The 13,938-nt window shown below is 49.4% G+C and overlaps 9 protein-coding genes across 9 annotated transcripts; 1 reads left to right on the top strand and 8 right to left on the bottom strand.

Annotated features, from left to right (window-relative positions):
* Positions 1-161: 161 nt before the first annotated feature.
* Positions 162-1,295, bottom strand: TbgDal_X11530 (phosphoribosylpyrophosphate synthetase, putative; the record flags this gene model as incomplete). Its single annotated transcript, XM_011780020.1, has 1 exon — positions 162-1,295. One exon carries the CDS (start codon positions 1,293-1,295, stop codon positions 162-164), a length of 1,134 nt encoding a protein of 377 aa, XP_011778322.1.
* A 68-nt stretch (positions 1,296-1,363) lies between these two features.
* Positions 1,364-1,687, top strand: TbgDal_X11520 (hypothetical protein, unlikely; the record flags this gene model as incomplete). Its single annotated transcript, XM_011780019.1, has 1 exon — positions 1,364-1,687. The coding sequence occupies one exon, from the start codon at positions 1,364-1,366 to the stop codon at positions 1,685-1,687; it is 324 nt and encodes a 107-aa protein (XP_011778321.1).
* Positions 1,688-1,710: 23 nt separating this feature from the next.
* TbgDal_X11510 (ATP-dependent chaperone, putative) lies at positions 1,711-3,306 on the bottom strand (the record flags this gene model as incomplete). The annotated part of the gene is made up of 1 exon (XM_011780018.1): positions 1,711-3,306. The coding sequence occupies one exon, from the start codon at positions 3,304-3,306 to the stop codon at positions 1,711-1,713; it is 1,596 nt and encodes a 531-aa protein (XP_011778320.1).
* Positions 3,307-3,756: 450 nt separating this feature from the next.
* TbgDal_X11500 (selenophosphate synthetase, putative) lies at positions 3,757-4,938 on the bottom strand (the record flags this gene model as incomplete). Its single annotated transcript, XM_011780017.1, has 1 exon — positions 3,757-4,938. One exon carries the CDS (start codon positions 4,936-4,938, stop codon positions 3,757-3,759), a length of 1,182 nt encoding a protein of 393 aa, XP_011778319.1.
* A 307-nt stretch (positions 4,939-5,245) lies between these two features.
* TbgDal_X11490 (branch point binding protein, putative) lies at positions 5,246-6,061 on the bottom strand (the record flags this gene model as incomplete). Its single annotated transcript, XM_011780016.1, has 1 exon — positions 5,246-6,061. One exon carries the CDS (start codon positions 6,059-6,061, stop codon positions 5,246-5,248), a length of 816 nt encoding a protein of 271 aa, XP_011778318.1.
* A 254-nt stretch (positions 6,062-6,315) lies between these two features.
* TbgDal_X11480 (hypothetical protein, conserved) lies at positions 6,316-7,299 on the bottom strand (the record flags this gene model as incomplete). The annotated part of the gene is made up of 1 exon (XM_011780015.1): positions 6,316-7,299. The coding sequence occupies one exon, from the start codon at positions 7,297-7,299 to the stop codon at positions 6,316-6,318; it is 984 nt and encodes a 327-aa protein (XP_011778317.1).
* Positions 7,300-7,795: 496 nt separating this feature from the next.
* On the bottom strand, positions 7,796-9,439 carry TbgDal_X11470 (hypothetical protein, conserved; the record flags this gene model as incomplete). Its single annotated transcript, XM_011780014.1, has 1 exon — positions 7,796-9,439. The coding sequence occupies one exon, from the start codon at positions 9,437-9,439 to the stop codon at positions 7,796-7,798; it is 1,644 nt and encodes a 547-aa protein (XP_011778316.1).
* A 480-nt stretch (positions 9,440-9,919) lies between these two features.
* TbgDal_X11460 (hypothetical protein, conserved) lies at positions 9,920-10,954 on the bottom strand (the record flags this gene model as incomplete). Its single annotated transcript, XM_011780013.1, has 1 exon — positions 9,920-10,954. One exon carries the CDS (start codon positions 10,952-10,954, stop codon positions 9,920-9,922), a length of 1,035 nt encoding a protein of 344 aa, XP_011778315.1.
* Positions 10,955-11,948: 994 nt separating this feature from the next.
* On the bottom strand, positions 11,949-13,511 carry TbgDal_X11450 (hypothetical protein, conserved; the record flags this gene model as incomplete). Its single annotated transcript, XM_011780012.1, has 1 exon — positions 11,949-13,511. One exon carries the CDS (start codon positions 13,509-13,511, stop codon positions 11,949-11,951), a length of 1,563 nt encoding a protein of 520 aa, XP_011778314.1.
* Positions 13,512-13,938: the final 427 nt, after the last annotated feature.

The following is a 13,938-nucleotide window of genomic DNA, read 5'->3' as shown; positions in this document are numbered from 1 at the left end:
TAATATATTAAATCATCGCGACCCACTCCTTTCCCTTCTTTCGATCGCCATCATAATTCTGCCTTCCCTTTTGCTCTCGTTGATCGTTGTCGGTCGCGGTCTCGGTGCGAGGAGAAAGGGGCTTTAACGCACACAGCGTCCCGAGATGCCCTTTTTTTTCCTTATGGAGTGGCACCGGTTGCTCGCTTAATTATGTGAGGTTGCAAAGCGGCTGACCAATCACTATCCTCAACCAATGCATCCACGGAGATAAGGTCCTGGTCATGTGGCGTTGGTGCTGACATGTCACCCACGCGCTCGAGACTCTCTTCGCAGTGGATGCGTTGAATTGCCTCTGCCAAAAGCTTGGCAATGGAAATGATTTTCAGCTTTGAACACTTCCGTAGGGATTCATCCTGTGGGAGACTGTCCGTCACCACCACTTCCACGAGTGCGGGGCAGTCATTAATGCGCTGACATGCGGGGTCCGTCAAAATACCGTGCGTAGCCCACGCGTGAACCTCTTTCGCACCATATTCCTTCAGCACCTCTGCCGCCTTACAAAGTGTGCCAGCGGTGTCGATCATGTCATCCACGATGATGCATGTACATCCCTTCACCTCACCAACAAGTTGCATGCTGTCCACCTTGTTTGCCTCCACTCGCCGCTTCAGGATTGTTACGATGCGGCGAGCGCCGAGGCGGTCACCCATGCGTCGCGCTCGGTTTACGGCACCGGCATCAGGAGCGACGATGGCGAGCTCCTTTGTATCAAACATTTTGCTTTTACCGTACGCGGCGAACTCAGAAGTTGCACTGAGGTCGGCGACAGGGCAGCCGTGGAAAAAGCCCTGAATTGGTCCACAGTGAAGATCCATTGTGACAACACCATTAACACCGAGTTCAGTGATCATGCGTGCAACTGCAGAAGCACTGATCGGAACGCGAGGGCTCTGTTTGCGGTCTTGCCGCGCGTAGCCATAGTGGGGGATAACGGCAATAACTCGCCTGGCCGAACTGAGTTTCAGTGTGTGGATCATGAGGAGGAGCTCCATCACCGCCTGGTTCACATTAATATCGCCATTTCCGCATGTCGGTTGAATTATAAACATATCATCTCCGCGAATAGACTCAACAACCTGCAAGTTAATCTCGCCATTGGCGAAAGCGCCAACGCGGCAACCTGTGATTGGGATACCTAAAGCCTCGCAAATGCCTTGGGCAAGCTTCGGATTGCTGCGGCCGTGGACTACGCGCAGATTTCCGTTCCGGTTAGCGCTCAGATTAGCACTGAAGGCACACGTTGAAGAAGACATTACGGTGTTGCCTTCTTTTCCTCCTCCCTCTTCTTACTGTTAATACTAAAAGCGACTCGTTTGTGTTTATGTGTTGTCTACTCCACGTAGTGGGTAGTTTTCCGAGGGCCTCGCAGCAAGTCTATAAACAACCGGTTTTCAATATCAAAAAAAAAATGAATAGAAAGATGGAAAAGAGTGAACTAACCAAACGGAGCACAGGAGATAAGGTAACGCCTGCACACTACTATACCGATACGACTTGTGGTCAGTCACCCCACACGCAATGGGTTGAACAACTGTGCAGTGCGCCAGAAGTGCCGCTAATGACTATTTCTCCCGCTTTTCAAAACAGGAGCAAATCAAACCGTTTTGGGGGGAGGGAGTGTGTTGCACTACCGGCGGCGTCTTGACGCATTTGAAAAACTACACAAACTCATCGACGACATTTTCTGTAAATAGCGGCAAGAAATTGATTCTGCAGTTCTGCCGGGGTTGTTCCCAAAGCGCCGACACCGCAATCCTCAAGTGTTACGCGACTACCTTCGCGATCAGCACAGAATGGTTTAACCAAATGCAGGAAGGAATGTTGCATCTCCTGCATGATGGTGGCGTCTAAAGGACCGAAGCAGACTCGCCGGTCGATCCGCCCGGGCCTTAGAAGTGCCTGAGGTGCCGGGAGGCGCATTGTTTCATTCGTCGTTATAACCAAAATCCTTCCCTCACTGCTCGCGATCCCGTCAATGGCGTTCAGCAAGGCACTCAACGAAACACCAGAGTCCCTGCCCCCGCCTACCTCTGTATTGAAAACAACATTCGCGGAGGAGATGTCTTCGCCTCTAACCACTTGCGACTTGATGGCCGCTTCCAAATCCTCTACGACAAGCAAACTTCTGGGTGGAACGGAGTTGACCAACTTTATAAGCGTAGAATCATCAAGTTCCTTCGACTGCAATGACAGGAGATAGACGGGAAGGGAAAGTTCACTCGCTAAGGCAAGGATAAAACTTGTCTTCCCCGTCCCAGGAGCCCCTTCAAAGAGGTATCCCCTGCGCCAGGGAATGCCTAGTGACATGTACAGATCCCTAGAGGACAAAAAGAATTTCGCATCATCAACAATGGTAGTTGTGCTTTCCGGCAAATGCAATGTGGAGAGCGGCCGCCTCAGCCGCCGCGAAAGAAACTCCCAACGGTTTCCCCAACCACCGGGAAGGTACACGCGAACCGTATCTCGCGACCGCTCCTCCCACGACAAACGTACCTTCTCCATGAACCTGCGGGCAACATCACGGTCACGAGTAAAAAATACTAACCGCAACACTTCGTCCTCCCTGTCCATGTGAGGTGATGAACGGTACTGCTTGGTAGTGTCGATGGAGCGGGTGATCCACAGACGGGTACCTTCAAATTTCATGTAGTGGCTACCAAAACCCGGCACGAAGCCACAACTGCTGCACTGATCCTCGCTGCAGCCTCTCATGGCTTCAGTCTCGTTTTCATTAGATGATTCCTCCATAACCGAAATAGGCATCAACGATATGTTGCGTGCCCTTTTACCCTGAGGTTGTTGCCCCATCCAATCCATGATCATTGCGTACTCCTCACGGGAGGAGCGCACTTCGAGAGTAAGGAATACCCACTCTTTTAGCTTGTTGATGAAGATGTGCTTTTGGGAAACGAGGGCTTCCCAAGTGACGGCCAACAGAAGAATGAGAACCGCCAGGGACAGAGCATCCCGGTTAAAGAAAGCACCCCTCCCTGCGGAGGACTTATCCCCATCTCCGTCTCCATTACCGTGTTCTGTTCTTCTTCTTCGGCCCCCCGACATCTTTACGCCTTTCGGACAGCTTGTATTGTCGTACGAAGTGCTTCCTCTTCCGCTCATGAGAGCAAAAAGCCCTGCGGGTGATGTGAGAATTGAGTGTGGGTCTGGAAGTGCCACTGAGCGTCGAGTGTGATGTATTGTAACACACCACAACGACGGTGTGATCTTACCCACTTTCGGCTGGACATAAGCTACACACCGCCTCATCTAATGTCTCAGAAATGCAGCTGTTTCGAGGTGAATTACCGATCGCTTTCCATAGACAACTGTTGTGTCAAAGCCACCGTAACAGTAGCTGGTGGCACAGAAAGTCAAAACAAGAAAAAAAAGGGCAAGTAGAGATATGAACAACAACGAAGGACAATGGTCGAGCCATGCAGCGGTAACCGAAGAATTACGTATCGAAGTTTGATTGGTACTTGCCCACGGTCACACACCCACATGCGCACACGGTAAGAAATGCCTTACTGAGGAAAAAGGGAAAGCTACCCCCAACTGTGGCACCCACGAAAGCACACACAAACCCTGTACGCAACGTGAGTTCCAAGCTACCGTGCCTTCCCCGTCCAGATCGTTTCGTGGAGACGTTCAGCCTTTCCTCCAGTAGAACACACAATAACTTGAGTTTACCGCAGCTCCATTCCCCCAGCAAATCAATTAAATAATCTTATCATTTACCTTCGCTCCCACCTCAATAATTTTATAGTCTTTCTGTAGTAGCGCGTACGGGGCACTCCCCTCTCTACGCACCACTCGGCCAACCACCCACGCCGGCTCCCCATCAGCTTCGTACAGTTCACGGATATATCCCTCCGCTTCTTCCCTCGTTCCGAACGCCACAAGTAACCCTCCACTGGTCTCAGCTGCATAACCCTCAAACAAGCGATATTTGTCCCCCATGAGCTTCGACGCCTTCACGGCTCCCCTGTACATTGGAAGGGAATCGAGTACTAAACACACATCAGCCTTCTGTGCACTTCCAAGGTTTTTCGCGTGGCCAAGAATACCGAAACCTGTCACATCTGTTGCACCATGGGCACCGTGCGAATGCATCAGCGCTGCCGCCATGCGGTTAAGACGCTTCATCCCATCTGCGGCAGCGTTATATAGTTCTTCAATCTCCTCCGAGTCCATCTTTCCTTGAATCTGCTCTTCAAAGATTGGGGACGGGCGGCGCAGCCACTGCTTAAGATTAACAGCGATTTGGCATCCTAAAGGTTTCGTCAAAACTAAAATATCACCGGGTTGCAGCCCTGTTGGACGGATCATTTGAGACTCTGCAACAACGCTCGTCGCAATGCCACCAATGAGGGGCCACGGATTCATCACAGTTTGCCCACCTGTAACATCAGATCCCGCTAGCCTTACGTGGTCTACAAATCCCTTCATCATTTCCTGCGTGCACACCTCACGCTCCGTCTTATCCATGTCGGTACTGGCAGCTAGTAACATCAAAACGGTATCGCAGCGGTCGATTCCTGTGCTGTATAGATCAGACAGAACATTCGCCGCCCCAATTTGGCCTTGTAAGTAGGGGTCTTCAACACTGGGGAAAAAGAAATCGGTTGTCGATACCATATACAGCGGTTTCCCGGTCTCATCTTTGTGCTGCAGTTTCACAATGCTGCAATCCATTCCAACATCCCTCCGTCCGGGTGTAGTGGAAACACTTTGCAGAAGTGCTAGAAGTTCTGGTTGTGGCACCTTGCAACTGCAACCCTTAAGCCGTGTGTAGTCAGTTAAGGTAAACTCTTCCGGTAGACCAAGCTTCACTGGATCAAATCGGGGTCTCTTCATGCCATTTGTTTCGGGTATTACTTTTCCTTCCTTCTCTGACATAACAAGTTAGAACCCACCTGTTGCTGTCGTCAACACTTAAATACAAAGAAAAAAATGCGAAAAAAAAAAGGTCAAAGAAGGCAGATGACAGGAAGAGAACGAACGGGTATTTCTGTCTATCACAGTGTCAGGTTATTCCTGCGGTACCGCTTTCACCGGTGAAGTTAGACAGCGTGGCACGAGTCTGCTACTGCTGTACAATAAGAGAGTCAATATCCACAGGATAGACACGTTACTCCGCCCCAACACCGAAAACATGGTGTCAGCAAATGTTTCAGTTTTATTCTGTCGCCACATCTCCCACCAGCTACAACTCGTCCAGAAACTCCTGCAAATCCGCATCGAGTTCTTCCTTTGCCTCCTCCTCCCGCTCCCGTTTTTCCCCCATACGCCGTGGGTTCTTTGCGTTCCTTTCTGCTAAAGAAACCCAAGTGCGCGGGTCATAGCGCCCTTCAATCTGCGCCATGCGTTTTCTGTTGTTCTCACGGAACTCTAGTGCCTCAGGATCATCAGAAAGAATCCACTCAATGCGCTCCATCGCGTGCTGAAGCGCCTGCTCATTTGGAGCTGTGATACGGGCATGGGGATCCTCGAGAGCAACACGGGCAGCGTTAGCACTGGTATCCTTCAGTGCGTTTGTGATACCACGGCCAGCCAGTACAATCTTGCATTTGGTCAGCCGCTCCAACTCCTGATGAACCATACCGCGGGCACCCAAAATAGCACCATATGCACCATTGTCCATTTCCTCCTGTGTGAAGTAACGTTTGCGCACGACTTCCTTTTGGGTTTTTGCATTAAGTTCAAGTTCCGAGTGCTGGCGCAGGAGGTTTGTCAGTTCATCCATCACCTTCAACCGCTTTTCAGCAACGAGCTCATCCGGCGTGTTCGTGCGCTGCCCTTCGCTGTTGTACTCTGGTACCAAAGGAATATTAATGAAATAGTCACCGCACCGCTTCGTTTCGATGAGGCGATTCAGGTCGATGGAAAGGACACGAAGAAGAAAGGCTCGGAGAAACTGACCCTCGTCATACAACATCAGTTCAGGAGGGATGTAATTAGGAACAAAAAGGTTTGTGTAGCGCTCCGAGCTCCAACGCGAGGGTCGACGGTTCTCCCCCATCGTTATTCACTAATATGTTTCTATAAAGCGGGCAGTGGTGAAGGAGTTACAGAAAAGACGCAAAACATGAGACGCGGACTGAAGCACTTAGTAAAACTTATCGGCATATTGGTTGTGCGGAGATAAATGCAAACAACGATAAGCGACAACCGTACGACCCTTTGCTCTACCCCCGCCCCACGACGCTGCGGGTCCTTTCGCATGTGATGAAACAAAATGTACAAAGTCCGACCTTCCTCACCCTCGATCCAACGCTACGGCTTTGTAAAGTACACAGCATTTCCATCAACGTTTTGAAGTATCGGTAAAGGCCTATGCTCACTCTCTTCCCGCTGTGCAAACTCATCCACTGCCTTACGACAGCCAAGCCAATAGTGATAATCATCCACTTGTACCACTCCCCCTTGTTTTACCATGGGCCATGCAAGTTCCAGTGCGCACCTCGTGGACTCGTACCAGTCCGCATCCACATGCAACATGGAAATGCCCTCGTCACTAATCTCCCTCAGCGTCTTAGGCATCGTTTCATGGAATAATCCAGGAATAACAACTAAACCTTCCTCCACGTCAAAGTTCTTGGCTAGTTGACGAACGTTCTCCACAGTTGCGCTGCACGTGCCACTTCCCCATGATGTTGATTCTGCTGGCTTAAGATTACCATCTTCCTCCAAGTTGTCATGCGTAGTTGGCTCCGGCATCCCACTGAAAGTGTCAAGCGCGTAGATTTTGCGCGGTTTCTTGGAATAATGAGCAGCCACAACGGCGAGCAACACCACCGAGCCTCCACCCGAAACCCCGCACTCCATCAGAGCGCCTCCTTCACCCTCTTTGCTACATACTTCCTTGGACAATCGATACAAACTGTACAGGCGCGTCCACGTAAGCATCGTGTGATCCAGCAGCGCATCACACAAGAGACCAAAGAGAGGTTCACTTTTCAGCAGCTCTTTGGGTGGCATGAGTAGCGGACGAACAGTTTCGTTCACTTCAAGCAACAGCGTGCGAGCCGCAGTGTTGTTCGGAAAGTGACGCAACTCCTCCAAGAGTGCTTGCCGCGCGTGGAAGACATCCTGTGAGTTCGCTAAAAAGCAAAGGGCACGACGATAATCTATGTTCTCTTCCCGCTCACGCACTGCTTTCTTTTCATTCAACTTCCGCAATACTTCCCCGCATTTTCCGGAGCCGATGGCTGCCGTGACGTCTGCCATACCCAGTTTGAAGCGGGTTAGAAAAAACATAGATGCTCCACCCGTAACTTTCCGTGATTGTAACAAGTCACACAAACAGGACCACGGAAATGAGGAACAGCCACGTGCGCTCAATGATACAACAGACGCCCCAAAGTAGAAGAAGAAGATGAATTAGAAAACATTTAATATTAAAAACGAAGGGAAGAGAGCAGTGACTTACATGATGGCATACGATGCTGACAGGCCCCAGCGCCACCCATTGGAGTGTTGACTTTCTTCACATGTAGGTAGATACAAGTATGCTTGAGTGCAAGTGAAACCTTTTTTTTTTTTTTGAAGGTGGTGGGAGGGAGGAAGAAAAAAGAAAGCCTCCCAACGCATACGCAACGCAACGCCAACCAATCACTTTACCAACGTAATACAACCAGAGGGAGGAAGAAAGAGGTGGGTGTGTGTGTGTGGAAGTTACCACCGATGAAGCAACGCCAACCAATTTCTAGCAGCCAAACCAGGGATCCACGAATCCTTGCACGTAAGGTGAACTCTATGACTTTGTTTCCCTTGGTGGCTGTATCATGAGGGTGCATGTTCCCAAAAGACCCAATTCAGCCAGCGTCTTGCTGTCATCACCCAGCGTCTTAGCTGGAAAGGGAAGACAAATTTTATATTCGGTTGTAAATGAGGGCATGGCTAATCGCACCTCGCGTCGCAAGTCCCCAATGGTGTCCTCTGGTGAGAGATTCAAGACTAACCTCTTTCCACATGGAAACCGCAGTTGCACAGCTACTAATCCTTCAATAAGCTGCAACCGCGTATTATTGCAACGATTGTTGGGGGTCTCCGTACCAGTAGCAACTGGTGCACCACACTCCCCATCACTTTTGCTTACGTTCCCCCTTTTCTTTTGTTCCGATGCGGTTACATGCCTCATAAGCGAAGCATCATCAGGTTCCGCGCTACCGCTTGGGCCTCCCTTGTCACATCCAATTATTTTCGCTATCTCTCCCTGTACATCAACAATCCGACCTCCCGCAGTAATTCGTGTGGTCGGTAGTCTTTTTAGAAATTCCTCACGTGACACCGGTTGGTAGCCACCTTCCCGCATACGTTCGGTGCCTTGCACCTTGTCGTTTTTCGGTCGAGTGCCTACTGCAGTGCAACATACCGAAGTTTGATCAACTATCTCAATGGGAAACCCGTCAGGATAGCGCTGCTTGAATTCGTATGGATAATAGCCGTCGGCGATATCGTTCAACACGGCATCACAAAGCGGCCAGCCAAAAGGCCTAAAGGGCCCACTGTTGACACAAATCCCATCTTTATACACAACAATCTGCACAACATCGCGATCCTTTATAGCACCTCGTTTCCCGTTGGTGGCAACCTCCTTGAAACCAACATGATCTGACAGTATTCGAGCATTTTTCTGTAGAATTTCCATAGAAACGGGGAGGGAACACTCCCCTCTCGCCGGAGATATATTTGTACTGCGGGACTCAGCGGCTGCCAGTGAGGAACTTTCAGGCCTTGGGGACGGGGCCTCGCTGGTGTAATCTCCAGCGTACAGATCGAACCGCTTCATTTCCCTATTGGGGATTGGCGAGGTCTCTGCTGCAAGAGTAGCAGGTGATTTTTTGGCGCGTTCCTTAGGTGTTCTGGATGATCCGCCACCGCTTTCACCCTCAGCATTACCCACCCACTGAAGACCATAATCAGCAAGGAATTCCTTCATTTCCATTATTTGTTTCTCCAATTCCTCTTTATCGCTGAACAACTCTACCACAAGCGTTTCCGCTTCCTCGCGCCTTGATTTTTCTGCTTCACACTCCGTCTGCATGCGGTTGAGTTTTTCTGTCTTTTCCTTAAGTTCCAGGCGGTAGGCTTGTTGCTGTGCCTCCAACATCTTTAACCGCTTTGTCATTGCGGTGACGAGTTCACTATTTGCGGTTGCAACACGATCACGCAGCATGGTCGAGAAGTTCCCTCCAGTACCGGAGCTTCCGCCAAGCTTTACTTCCTCTGACACCACGCTACAACCGCCGTCATTTGTAGTCACTGCCGCATCCGCGCACACGTTGCGTAATATTTGCCGTCGTGTCTCTTCGTCGAGGGCGTCAGGCTTAAGAATTTCAGCCAAGCGTTGGGCGCAACGAGGTCTAAACTTCTGTAAGGGCGCATCCACTGGCATACTGCGTACCTTACCAGCCTAGCACGGCCGAGAGAAAAATATACAGCGGCTACCCACCTATGAGATGGGATGCAAAAGCAACCTTATCTTCCGTATAAAAGAAAATAGGGCACGGAACTGGTTGTCATGAGAGTAGAGGATGCGGAATATGTGATGCGGCCAGTGGCCTGGAATTAAATGTGCATGAAAAGGGGTGGGGAAAATGCACGGACCCTCTCACCATTTCACCTTCCAAAAGCGTTGTAAAACGAAGCGCACAAAGCCACGAAGGGGAATGGGCACGAACCCACAAAACGGTGATCACAGCTTGCAAACTCAGCAGCAGGTCCATCAGCATGCGCGTAGACGCACTAACACACAAATATATGTATATATACGTATACAAAAACAAGCACTTAACAACGACCAACCATCACCAACCTCGATGTTAGTACATACGATCAGTGACAATTGCCGGATGCGCCACCCTTCAAGGCCCCACTAAATTGGAATACAGGGAATGGGATTAACATGAAAGTTGTGCAGGACCTGGCTCCATTCGCATACTGCTGGCGACCGCAATAACACCTCGTGCGTACACGTTTGGAGTACCTCCGTTATACTCCAATCCAACACGTGCCTGTCACCCTGGTTATGCTGGCAGTATAAGCGCACAACAGTCTCCCACACTTCCTTATTCCTCGGTAATGTAAAAGACCGACCGTCGCTCCACCGGTGGCTTTCATTTCGGATGTACCTCTCCGGGGATTCACCGAATGCAGCGGCATCTGCTTCCCAAGCACGGCACTCTCGTCTCGTAGGGTAAATTAACTCCCACAACTGTCGCTCCACATTCCACCGGGGCCACGTTACATTAGCCTCGTACTCGCCTATGCGGGAAGTCCAGCGTTTAAAACTTTTAGATCTTTCACTTCCTTGACTGCTCCACCGTGCCCGGTGAACCAACCTTCTGACAGTTTGCTGCAACTTTTGGGAAGTTTGATTTCCGTAAAGAACAGCTACCGTAGTTTTATTCACCTTTCGAACTGCGCCCCTCACACAGAATAGGTACCACTCGGATACCCCCGTTATGGGTCCTTCGCCGTCACCAAAGATACAACCATCTCGATTCATCATACCTTCCAGCCAATGCCAAATTCTCACGGCGGTTCGGTGCTCTTGAAGTTGTATGTAATGTTTCACTTGCGTCTGCACTGTGTTCTCATCCTGTGGCAGCGGCAGACGGCAATGCAATAACCTCCCTTCCGAGTCATTCTCCTCTGATGACACTTCATTCCACTGAGGGTTTTCAATGACTGTCCAATCAGCTGAAAGGCGTACAACATATGGGGGTATTTGCATAGTTGTTCCGGTAGGTGCTTCACGTAGGGCCGCCGAATTGCGGTCATTAACCAAAATGACTGTGAAGGAATTAATCGCCGCGGCCTCAGTGATGACCATCACCCGATGCAATTGCAGCAAGAGACTCACCAGTCCAATCACCAACCCAACATTGGAGTGAGGAAATCGCGACATCCCGACGGGGGAGCGGGAGTAGGGGAGGGGCTTTCGATAAAATAAAAACAAAAGGAAAGGAAAAAAATTAAATGGAAAAACATGTTAGCAGCAAGAACGTAAGAGAAACAATTACATAAATATGCGTATATAGTAAAATGTGAGGCATTCCCAAGGGAATTTCGGGGGACCGATCACAAATTTAAAAAAAATAACAAGAAAAATATGCATAGAAGAATGTAATGTACCAGTAACATCCGCCTTGGCGCAAGCGCATGATTACCGGACAATCCCCCACAGAAAAACCATTCAATCCAATTTCTCGGGAGCAGAAGTGAGAGGGATAGGAACTTACTTCAGGGAAGTAGTTGGCACATCAAGATAGACACACATACACACACACACACAGACACGGAGTCCCTCAACTAACTTTCTTGAAGTAAGTCAGCATAAAAACATTATGCACAGACGATTCGTCTCCCCAGATGGCACTGTTTTCAAAAGGAATAAAAAAAAGATACATGCGGGAAGTGGGGATCTTCGCGTCACTACAATGGACACGTAGGGGAAAAAACTACAACAAGTAAAAAAAAAAAGATAAATTGCGCGTTACTAGTTGACTCGTACCTCTTCGTTTTTTTTTTAAAGATGATATGATGATCGAAAGCAAACCCTTCCTACGACATATGCAACATACAACGCTCACAAGTCAGAACGCCCGTCGTGTTCCCGTTAACATTTCGCACTTGCACTACGCAGAACAATAAGCCAACAGACGAAGGTGGATACGGAATATGGCATTGAAAGAAAGTATAACGAGAACGGACTAAATTTCTTCCTCTTGTGCAAAACCGGACGAACTCAACTGTGATTGTCTTGTCATTGTATTTGTACATGTACTAACCCGTTTTGAATCGACATTATCAGACACACACACACAGCACCGCTTCATGCTCACATTTTTGGACTTGAGTAAAGCGAATCCTCCCCTCCAAAATTGATCGAAAGTTTCACCTTACCAGCGGAATTGTTCAGCAGATGCATCAACAATGGCCTCCGCTATTGCCATAGAAGCCGTAGCGGCGGGACTTGGTGCATTCCGGACGTTGAGCATGAGGGGCCTGTCATTCACCGCAGATCCGTCACTTGCAACGTCAGACTTGGGAACCAACTCCACCACTTTTCCAGGTTTTAGAACGGCAGGAACCACAACACGGGGACGGGAAAATTCCATGGCGAGGTCATTTTCCATTTTGCCGTCTGGTGTAACGGCAACACCCATTACTCCGCAGAAACTTTCCTCCATATCGCTATCCTGCAGCGAGGGTATAAGTTTCTGCGCCTCACGTAGGAAGGCCTGTCGGTTTGTGTCCAGCACAAACATTCGAAAAACTGTGCCAATGTTGGAGACAAGGCTTACCCATCCACCTTTGCTGAAGAACGATTTAAAACAATAGTCGGCGTCGAAGCAATACGGTGAATATCCGTAGCGATGCGTGGCTACCGATGATCCAGGGCCTATGATCACCTGTCGACCACGGCGCTCATCGACCGTTGGAGTAAAGTGTACCCCCACACTGATTCCTTTCCATTCTTCAGGTGCAGGGTACACATTCATGGAAACAAGGTTTCGGGCCTCTGGTCGCAGTTGGTAGTAACGCCCCCGAAAGCTAAAAGTTTGCTTCACTTTTTTGCCGATGTGACTTAGTGGGGTTCCAGAACGCTGGGCAAGCAAGTCATTGGAGAGACCGCAACACATTACAACATTGTTGGCCATGACGGTTTTCTCGGGACCGAGTTGGCCACCCTCTCGTCCACGAATAAGAACCATTTCTTGTGGAGTAGTTACTTTGCTTCCTTCACTGCTTTGGATTGACACACCAACGAAGTCGAGTGCCTCGTAGCAGAACTGAGCCACGAAGCCGCGTTGGCGGTCAGCTAACAATTCCTTCAACATGTGGCGTGCTACCGCACTGAAATCGGTGATGGCGGTATCTGGGGAGTAAAGAGCGCACAAGCCTCGAACATTAGGTTCAACGCGCTTTATTTCCTCCTCACCCCTCAGCATCTTGAGATCCCGCACACCATTTTCGACCCCTTGCTTGTAGAGATTCTCAACTGCAGGTATTTCGGTTTCCTTTACAGCAACTATAAGCTTCCCTACTCGATCGAGAGGCAACTTATTCTTCCGGCAGTACTCCATTATTAAATCGTGTCCCCGCGGGCAAAGGCGTGCCATGAGTGAATTTTGCTTGTAGTACATACCCGCATGCACCACACCACTGTTGTGACTTGATTGATGCAAAGCGACATCTGCCTCTTTCTCAAGCATTATAACTCGTTTACTGGGGAATCTCTGCTTTATTTCACGCGCCGTCGCCACCCCGACGATGCCACCACCAACAACGGCAACGTCGTAAAACTCCCTGCGGTTGTCAATAGAGAAGGTAGAAAACGCTCGCACCGTTGCCGCCTCATCAAGATGCACAGCTTCGTAAGCGGACTTGTATTTTATTTTGGCGTAAACGCCACCGGCGATTACAAGGCCTCCAGTCCACTTGAGGAAACTTTTGGCCATTCTCTTCGCGACAGAGTAAAGAAAAAAAACAGTTACGTTTCCCAAACTTTTTCCTCACTTCTGTCCTATCTTTTTTTCTTTTTCTGCTTTGTCCACACCCTTCGATTTCGTTTCGATGTGTTAGCTCTTTGAATTCGCTGCCGCTGTTACAAGCTTTAATGCTTTTCAGATGACCCCTGATGAAGCGACAGCGGAGAGTGATGTTCCAGGAGGCGGTAGGAGCAAAGCAGATCTTAAAGGAAAATAAAAACAAGACATCCGTGGTCACCGCGTAACGATGCAAAAAAAAAAAAGAGGGATATGAGGTCTCTTCCCTCCTCCAGTTTGCTCCATACGATAGTGCACACTGACGAGGAACCAACGTCTACCAAAAAGATAAAAATTCCAAGTGGTGACGTCCTCCCAACATCAGTTAACAAATTGAAAA

The sequence above is a fragment of the Trypanosoma brucei genome, chromosome 10, assembly GCF_000210295.1.
Source record: "Trypanosoma brucei gambiense DAL972 chromosome 10, complete sequence".
NCBI lineage: Eukaryota > Euglenozoa > Kinetoplastea > Trypanosomatida > Trypanosomatidae > Trypanosoma > Trypanosoma brucei.
Note: the sequence above shows the minus strand (reverse complement) of the source record. Positions and strands in the feature narration are given on the sequence as shown.